General features: G+C 40.3%; 1 protein-coding gene across 3 annotated transcripts in view; it reads left to right on the forward strand.

Moving 5' to 3' along the window:
- Positions 1-7,657, forward strand: part of GPR149 (G protein-coupled receptor 149) — a 31,917-nt gene extending 24,260 nt beyond the window's left edge. Inside the window, exons 4-5 of one of the 3 annotated variants that reach the window (XR_011326261.1) lie at positions 3,184-6,659; positions 7,374-7,657. Coding sequence is in view for 2 of the 3 variants with exons in the window: in XM_069792942.1 (XP_069649043.1) it covers positions 3,184-3,756 (573 nt within the window). In the remaining variant the exon portion in view is untranslated. Of the gene's footprint in view, positions 1-3,183 lie in introns of all 3 variants that reach the window. The other 2 variants (XM_069792944.1, XM_069792942.1) reach the window with 2 other exon arrangements.
- The last annotated feature ends 1,848 nt before the right edge of the window (positions 7,658-9,505 follow it).

Below are 9,505 nucleotides of genomic sequence, written 5' to 3' on the forward strand. Positions count from 1 at the left end.
TAATTCCAGGGTTTTATTTAATTTTTAATAAACTCTGCTTAAGTTCTGTAGTGTCATGAAAATGCTGCTTATTTTTTTTCAGTAATTAGTTGGACTTGTTTAAACTTCAAACATTTTGTATTGATGATGAATAGGCTTGTTTCTCACACATGTACTTCATCAAAGCTTGCAGTTAATAGTGTAGTTTCCTTGCAACTCGGTTGCTGCACTGAGGGAGTTTATTCTGTTATTTGAAAGCTGCTTCCTGCGAGGGCAGCAGTTACTAGGCAGGCGCCTGTCACAGTCACGAGTGCATGGCATTATGATGCACGGTTTGCAAAGAGACAAATGGATTCTCTACTTGTAGAAACAGGTGAAGATGTCTGTCTGTAATTGAACGATATTTCTACTGGAATTGGTCTAGTGGAAAATGACGTAGTTTACTGGCTTCCTGGTTAGTGACTGGGAAGTGGCATAGAAGACTTGGCATATCCTTTTCACTTCTAAAAGTAAATACTGATTTCTCAACAGAAAACAGACTTTTGGAAAGAGCCACTAAATCTGTGGTCATTGGAAAATTTCTCATTCTCCACAACTGGAGTATTCGTTCCAGTGAGTGAGGATTACTCATTCTCCCTCCAGGTGCCTCAGACATATCCTCTGTCTTCTTGACATTCAGTCTGACAAATCCATGGTGTTTCATTAAGTAGAACGTAAACCTGCACTGAAGTAATCAGTCCTTATTTAACTTTTCTTTTTCATACTCTTTAGATGTCTTTCTGTATAATCTAAGTGCTGTTTTAGACTGTTCTTCAGATTCTGAGCTTGATTAACAGCCAGAAATGCGGACACTCTTAACGGACCCTGCAAAGGACTTCCAGTGTTGATTGCAGAAACTAGTCAGGAGGCTGGAAACAGAACTGTAGGGCTTGTCTCCAACAGAAACACCATTCTAAATGTGTGTTACCAAAATTGGTAGGTATCCAGGCTCTATCTATTGCAATATCCAAGACGCTAACCTTGTGTCTGTGCTGCTAGAATAGTAGGCTTTACCCACTTGATCTTACCCAGAGCTGGATTTGTTGCTTTGTCCTCTCATGACCTTAGGAAGCACCTGGGATGGAAGACAAGTGGACAAGAGCTTCTTCAACCTGAGAAAACAGTTATTCTCACATCCCTCCTTTCCTGGAGGAGTGATCCTAATCATTAATTACTACAGAAAATGTAAGTGCCAACACCTAACTGTGCTTTAAAAAAAATCTCCCATGTCATTGCTTTGAAACAGAGGCTGCTGGTGCTTACTCTTGGGAGAGCTACCACTGAGGGAGCCCCTGTACCCACCATGGCTCTGTACTCGAACAGCAGCAGCTGGGAGCTGGCAGTGAGCTGCTGTCATCTAACATTCACCAATCTAGGACCTTTGCCGGCTCAATGGACAGCATGATAGCTGCCTCTCTAACTGCACATTGGAAAAACACTCGAGGACCATTTTTCTCTGACAAATCTATTAAGGAGACTAATACAACTTTGATTTCCTTCCAGCAGGGTAAGCCAGCTCCTAGGGTTTTGTCAGGCAAATTCCTTTGTCGAAGGACCACATTAAGTCACAGTCTGGCAAGATTTTGCTACGCAATGAAACCCAATTTCCTCTTCATGCTCTTTAGTGAAGGTGAGGTAATGTGGCACTTGATTTAGCTGTGTGGTTGTAAAGTTGTGCCTAATTCCATAAAACTCTCATCACAACAGCTTCCTTTAGCAATCAGCAAATAATTGCCCTTCCCAGCTCCTATGAACAATTTCACCTTTCCAATCGGTATTCTAAACCTCTCTGGTTTTACTCACTTTCTCAATTTTACTAGAAAGGCAACATTAATCGGAATTGGTCCAAGTGGAAGGGGTCCTTTCAGTGCTGAAATAATGCTAGCACTTCTCCATACTGCCAATTATTAGACCTGGTCTTTCTGTCACTCCTCCTTTTCTTCCTCTCTCTCTATTCACACAGTTTGCACAAGACAAATCAGTATCCAGGAGGACAATATTAGAGCTTCTGCTTCCGAGGGTGAGCTCAGGGCATCCCCCTGTAACTTGCATGGGAAAGACTGGTCCTTTCCAAAGCCCAGGGTTTCTGTGGTTTGTCTCTTGGTTGCAGGTAGATTAATCACAACACTCACAAACGAAGAGGCATATCCTGCTCTTCTAGACAGCTGTCTCGCTCTCTCATCTTAGCCCTCCCTTGCATGGACAGGAAGAAATGTGAGTGCTATCCAAACTCCTTAAATGCCTCAGACTTACACATCCTGATAAATCAACTGTCTGTCATTTTTTCACCTCATGCATTGATTGCCGTGATGTTGTTTCTTATTCCCAAATCATCCAGAAAGTTAAATGCTACTAAGGAGGGTCTCTGTGCATCTGTTTGTGTGTGTGTATAGAGGAAGCACAGGGGAGGCTGAGGTTTGGGCTGGTGATTTGCCCTGCCAGGCAGCAGCAGCAGGAGGTAGGAAGGAGTGATTGGGAGGAGTAGGAGTGGTGCTGTAAATCCTTATTATAGATTTCAAACTGACACCATTGAATGAATGTTATTTCCACAATAAAAATGAAATGCACAAAAGAGTTCCTTGAATAATATCTGACAAGTTGTTTCGGAAAGTTCAGCTTGGTAGCTAAGCCATCTAACTTCAGGCACCTAATTTAGTTAAGACTAATTAAGGCAGGGTGCCCAAGGGAGACAGATGTTGTCAGCGTAGGTTCCTGGTTTTAAACAGTCCTGTGGTGTCATTTCTGTCCTTTCGGTCACTGTATGAGAAGCTTTAGGAGATCAGTATCTTGATCTGATTGAAGCAGAGTGAAAACACTTTCAGAAGTGCCTATGAGTACTAGCTAGAGAGGTGCCTGCTAGTGCTGGCGTCTCGTTGTGGACTGGCTGCAATGAAACATTAAGTGTAGACTATTCTAATAAAGCGTGAGTGTCCATAAACTAGCTGAGTCACAGTCACTTGGGACTTCACTTTTTATACTAAAGTGTATCATTATAAAACACTTCTTTCTACTCTTTAAAGTCATAAATACTAGGTTTCTAAAATACTGCAAGGAAAAGTCTACAACAGTAAAATAAGTTAACAAACTAAGCATAATTGGTTTATTTATAATGGAATCTAACTTCAAAAATTAGCATTAGAAAAGGTCATTCTTTCTCTTTTTCAGCGATCAGGTGGGGCCTTAGCTATCCCTCTGTGTGCATTTCAAGGAACTGTATCTCTTCAGGCACCCACGGGAAAAACTCTCTCTTTATCTACATATGAGGTAAGCACTGAAGGGCAAAAAATAACACCCACGTCAAAGAAAATTGAAGTATATCGATCTAAAAGTGTTGGTCATGAGCCAAACCCAGAGGAGTCTCCTAATACGTTTGCTGACACAAGTGTTAAAATTCATTTAGAGGTACTTGAAATTTGTGACAATGAAGAGGCCCTGGATACTGTGTCAATCATCAGTAATATCAGCCAGTCCTCCACACAGGTAAGGTCTCCATCCTTACGTTATTCACGGAAAGAAAACAGGTTTGTCTCATGTGATTTAGGGGAAACTGCTTCCTACTCCCTCTTCATACCATCAAACAATCCTGACAGCGATATTAACATATCAATTCCAGACACTGTCGAAGCTCATCGGCAGAATAGTAAAAAGCAGCATATGGAAAGAAGTGGTTATCAGGAAGAAATACAAATGTTGAATAAAGCTTACAGAAAACGAGAAGAAGATGGCAACAGCAATTAAAAGGCATTTAATCTAGACATTTAAACTGATTTGACAGACATTGGTCCTCTTGACTCAAGTTACCCTAGCAAATACAATGTCAACTGTTTTTTCCTAATATACAAATTAATTTTATTTGGGTACACTGTTAAATAGATTAAAACTTCTAATGATATATGAATGGGATAACAAATATTTAAGTGCTTTACAGCTTTGCATAGTGAATTTCAAGTTATTTATACATCTATCTATTTGAGGAATGTGTGTCTAAAAGCAATCCTAAATAAAGTCTTAAAACCCAGCTTTGGTTGCTTGTCGGCACTGGGTGATCTCTCTGTGGGAACCTGCAGAAAATGAGGGAGCAGCTCCACAGGTATGAACTTACAACAGTTTTGGCTGACTTGCAATTCTGCTCTTACTGATGTGCCCAACTTGAAACATTTGTCTGAAAAAATGTAGCCCAAACCTAAGACTAGCTCATTTAGTTGACTAAGTAGAGGATTAAAAGATATGTAAATGGTTTAATTTTCTACTGCTCTATACATGCTTCATATGTAATACCTATGTAAGTGGCCATTGTATAGACCTTTGAATGTGGGTGGCTGAAATGTAAGCATGCACATTCTGTAAATATGACATTGTGAAACTTAGGAGTTTCATGGTTGACATTTCTTTGATCAAATGTGACAAATGTTGCTTAATTTTATGGCAGTTAGTCTGAAGAGTCCCCTTTTTTGCCTCCATGATCTCTTACCAAGTTAAGAAGTTTCCCAGCCTTACAGAATATTTGCAACTGCATCCAGATAAAGGCAGCATTTGAAATGTTTGAAGAGCTAGGACGTCAAAATTAATTTGAATAATTCTTCATGTCATAGTTGTCCCAAGCAAGGAATAGTTTTACAACGTTGTCTTCCTCCTCAAGGCCCACGTGAAGCTAATAGTTTTCTCAACACAACCACGAGATTGGGTGTAGCTTGCAGATGGTTGCAGGAGTCCCACTGGCTCACAGAAAAAACACTACTGTTTTTTCTGCCATATGTATTCTGTCTGTAAACCTGTCATCACTCCTCTTTGGATGGATCCTCATGCTTTAGATCTGAGTCAGGAGCTTGGGGTTACAACTGATTTGTGACTCCTTAGGAGAGGGGAAATGAGCTATTCAAGGTGGCCAAACTTAGAGACTGAGCTTAGACATCAAGAGAGTGGTCTGGTTACCTAAATCAGGTCCCAACCTGTATCATCCTCAGGAGGAGCTCGTCGCTCCATTGACTTACAAGGAACCTAGAACTAAGTCTAAAGCCAACCTAAAACCAGCGAGTACTCTAATTTGTGTCAAATTCAGACAAGCCAAGGTGGAAACAGTGAATGGAGTCCTCAAGTCTTATATTAAATACACTGCATATGCTTGAAATGCTAGTGCATTTTGACCAAGAGCTCTTTCTCTGAGCATTGGTCATTCATTTCAGTTAAACAGAGGTAAATATACTCTCAGGACTTTCAGCAGTTTGATTAAAAATTACACTGCTTCTTTAAGGAATGGATTTAATTTCCAGTGGTGTGCATGACAACATAATCATTTAGGTGTCTGCAGTCACACTGTTGTCCACTCAGTGGGAACATGCAAGGTAAAATAAGCACAACCCTATTCAGGATTCCTTTATGGGTTATGAACAGACAGAGCAAAAGGGCCAAATACTGCATCTCTTTGCACTCAGCATTCGATACAGAGGCATGAAAAGAAGCAGACAACTTGCCTTCTCACTTCACCAACATAAATCAGGCCTGCCATCCCTGTCAGTGGGGCTGTGCTGGTGTGGTCGAAGACTGCAGGTTGCTGTGATGGAGATGGATCACTCTGCAAGTTGTGCTTTCCGTGTGTTGCCTTTCCAAGATGAAAACAAGGGCTCTTGTAAGATTGCCTCAAGGCTCTTAGTTCCACTAAGATGCTATGTTATATTTCAGATTTAACAAGAAACTAGAGTAGAAGGAACAATCAGTGGTAAGTCTATCGAATAAATCTATATCCATACATGTAGAGGAGAGACACATTCTGCTGTCTCTGAGTACGTTGCTTTTCTTTGTGTTCTGTAGAAGGAATGCAGAAAGTATCTTCATAGCAACAGACACACTCAATCCAGATAAAGGTAGCAAAGTTGTGATGGAGGATGCAGTTCAACACAACTGTAGTTTGGTCAGGTGTTCTGTTTTCCCTGGAAGTGATTTGGACTATGTTGATAAGATTATGTGCTGATGTGTTAATCTCTGTTGGATGTATTTACAAAGGGTTAAAATTTGGAGACATTAAAATTCTGCATAGCTGTCACCCAGAGCTTGACCTAATTGTAGAGTGTTGTCTTGCTGCTGTAATAAAATATAGGTAATGAATCTGTAAATTTGATAATGTACAAATGTCCAATTATTTTATTTTTTGCTCTAAATGACTCACATCATTAAACAATTTAAAGTGTCTGAAAACCCAAGTTGTAATTATTGAATAGATATCAGCTCCTTGCACAATGCACCAGAAAACTTGCTGTTTGAGAAAATTTGCTCCTGGTTTTTTTATTCACATAAGTGTTAAGGTGTCTTCATTTATAATTTGGACTTAATTTTTAAAACAATTCTTTTGAGTTTTTAAGGAAAATTTTTTTCTTCCTCCTCTGTTGTTTTTCCACTGTCTGACCTTTTAATGTATTTCAGTCACAGCTTGACATTTGAGGGCAAAGTGTCAATGACCATTTGAAGGTGACTTGAAAGAGACCTCATCTCTGTTCAGACACCACAGCAACTGACTGAAAAAAAATCCCTTGGAAAATGTGACTTGAATCAGCGCCCAGGCTTCCCCTGCTCTTAGGACGTGGGTTGTTGAATAATGCAAAGGATAGAAAACAAGAAACTGGGAAATAATTTTGAGATTATCTTCGGTAAGCAGTGTATCCAGTGGGTTGGAGTTTCCTTACAGTGGCACTCATGTACACTGAGAATAACGTTACGTTAACAGAGTTACAAGAAAAATAAATCTGTAATACCCAGGGCCAGGCCCAAGAACCCCAAATGCCTCAAAGGATTGTGCTTCTTGAAACAAAAGATATAGCCAGGTGCTGAAATTTAAATATTCTATACTAATCTTGATAGAAAATATCTTACAGCATCATACTATTTCAAAATACAGTAATTTCATAAAAAATAATAAATGTTACTTATACATTATTTTACCTTTATAGATTTGGGGTTGATGCATAGATTCTAGAATATGGTTTCACTTCCCAGTATGTATCATTATAAGTGAGCGTTATGTTCCTCTCTCTTAATGAATTTTGCAGATTTCAGTGTCTCAGAGCAGAATAAATTCTGCTTTTCTACACTCCAGCAACAGCTCCTATAAGAATTGCAATACCCACATCTGTATACTCCTGTATGTTCTACACTCTATGTTTTATAAAACAAACTAATTTTAAAGACCTTCAGTCCCTGCACAAACAATCTTTACTCATAGAGACAGTCCTATTGACTGCAGTACTGCTAGTGTGCAGTAGCAAGATTTACTCACTGGATTGAGAGCTGTAATGTGGGATCCTCTTTTATTTTGTCTCCCCCTTCTCAGTGTTTACCTGACCTGTTTCGTGTTTCTTCATTAGGAATTTGACTTCAACGAATTTCACTTCAAAGTACTGAAAGGAGAACACCGTCTTCTGTCGTCTTTGAGAGCATGCTGCTGCGTAGAGACCATTATGTGCAGATGCATTACTTTACATCATGATAGTGTGCTACTGAAGTGGATGAAAACTGACGGTGAACAGTGGTTAAAAGGAGTTGAAAAGGCCCAGTAATAGGCAAACCAGTGGGATAATTTCAAGAAATGTATCTTTTCATACATATTAGAAAATTATCTTTACATGAATAGGTTCACATTTACTATATTTCCAACATCTAAATCTACAAATCTACTAAAAATATTTGAATTTGTAATGTTTTCTTTAGAATGTGTGGGTTTTTTTCAGTGTTAAAAAAGACATGGCTGAAATGCAGTAGCTACATGCATGCATATGGAAGTCTCCTCTTGCACTAAAATCCCATTTATTTCCAATGTGTGCCCTGCTTAGGTGTCCAAATACACTGTCATGGGGAGATACTGGATCAAACAGAATGAATCTGTTGAACTCACCCAAGTGATTCAAGGTAACCCTAAAACATTTTTCTTCAGTAATTTTAAGGAGATACAACAGACAAAACCAGCTTTCTGAGAGCTTGCTTAGGCATGCAGAACCTGACACAAGATGGAACGGTGTGTGTAAGTCAAGCGGCATCTGAGAGTGTGGCCACACACGTTGCTGATGGGATACATACCATAAGCCCTGGCTGGTGGTACGTGTTACAGATGGTCACCAGGGGCCCCTTCATTCCAGGCTTTGCTAGTTTCAAATTAGCATCAGACACTTCTCCTGTCCTGGTATATCTAAATAACAGAACTAGAGATAATAATCGCCCCAATTTATATTCACCTACAGGCTAAAGAAGGCCCAGAAGGCAAGCTGGTTTGTGTGTGGTTGATGTTGTGCCACTGACATGGAAGTTCATACCTGAGCAGCAGGATGTGTTTTCCCATCTAGTATCCTACCCCCGCCACCGTTTTGGAAGGACTTGTGCTGTTCTCCCTCGTTTGGCCTGTATAGGTATGCCAGTGACCTCTTTCAACAGGGGATCTTTTAACATTTCCTAGATTTCTGAGAATTTTGTGCTAATTTTCTTTGGCTCTTTTTTACTCCCTAGTTGGTTGTCACTGTGAGGCTTTTGCAGAATGCTCTGCAGTTACTGTTAGTTTATGGAGGATGATGAATGCAAGAAGTCATGGAGTGTGCTTCCCTGCTCTGCATTAAGCCACAGATGCAGGATGAGGAGAGGAGAAGTAAGGAAGAAGTATATTTCCTCCTAGATTTCTCATTTCTCTCCCACGCTCCTTCCTGTAATTTGCCTTTCAGATGATCTTCATCAGTACCCTCCAGCCCTTGTACTCTCTGTTCTTGGTCCCCTCCTTTTCCCTCTTTTCTCTAAGTAACCTCACCCAGAGTTCAGCTACTTGCTGTGGTGATGACTCAGAGATCTTGCTCTGTATTCCTTACTTGTCTCTTTATTCAAATTAAAATCCAAGCTTCTCTGAGATTTCCTCATACCTGAAACTGGGTATAGCTAAAAAAAGACCACATGATGTTTCTTGCAGGAACGCTCCTGTGCAAGACTGTGGCATGATGCTGTGCCATTCGGTAGATGTACCTATTAGCTCTGGGTGAGTTGGTGGATCCATACAGGACACTGCGGTGCACCATGGGTCTCGTCTCCGGCGTGGTGCAGTTTTGTCCTTGGAGGAACGGGCCCCGTCAGCCATCTTCCACCTACTGCCATGATCACTAAGAAGAGCTCCAGTGGCTGCCTTGTTATTCAGGTCCATCACCTGAGGTGTCCGAGTAAAAGAATACAGATGTATGCTATGATAGGTCACTGTGATTTTGGTTTGCATGTTCTAAGGCCATGGAAATAGGCATTTCTTTAAGCATGGAAAAGGATGAGCCTAGCAGCAAGACAAGTGGATGCTTGGATGCAGAAAGCATTTGTGAGGGGAAAGGAAAAAAGAAAATACAGATCTTTAACTGGAGCACCTAGTTCTTATTTCTTTACATATCCAGCTGCTGGGAGTTGTTGGACTAACTGTCGGTAAACTGTAGGCAGAGAAAAAAAGAGAAAATTGTTTACTTTGAAAGCAGCAGTCCCTTTA

This window comes from Haliaeetus albicilla, chromosome 9 (genome assembly GCF_947461875.1).
Source record: "Haliaeetus albicilla chromosome 9, bHalAlb1.1, whole genome shotgun sequence".
Taxonomy (NCBI): Eukaryota; Metazoa; Chordata; class Aves; order Accipitriformes; family Accipitridae; genus Haliaeetus; species Haliaeetus albicilla.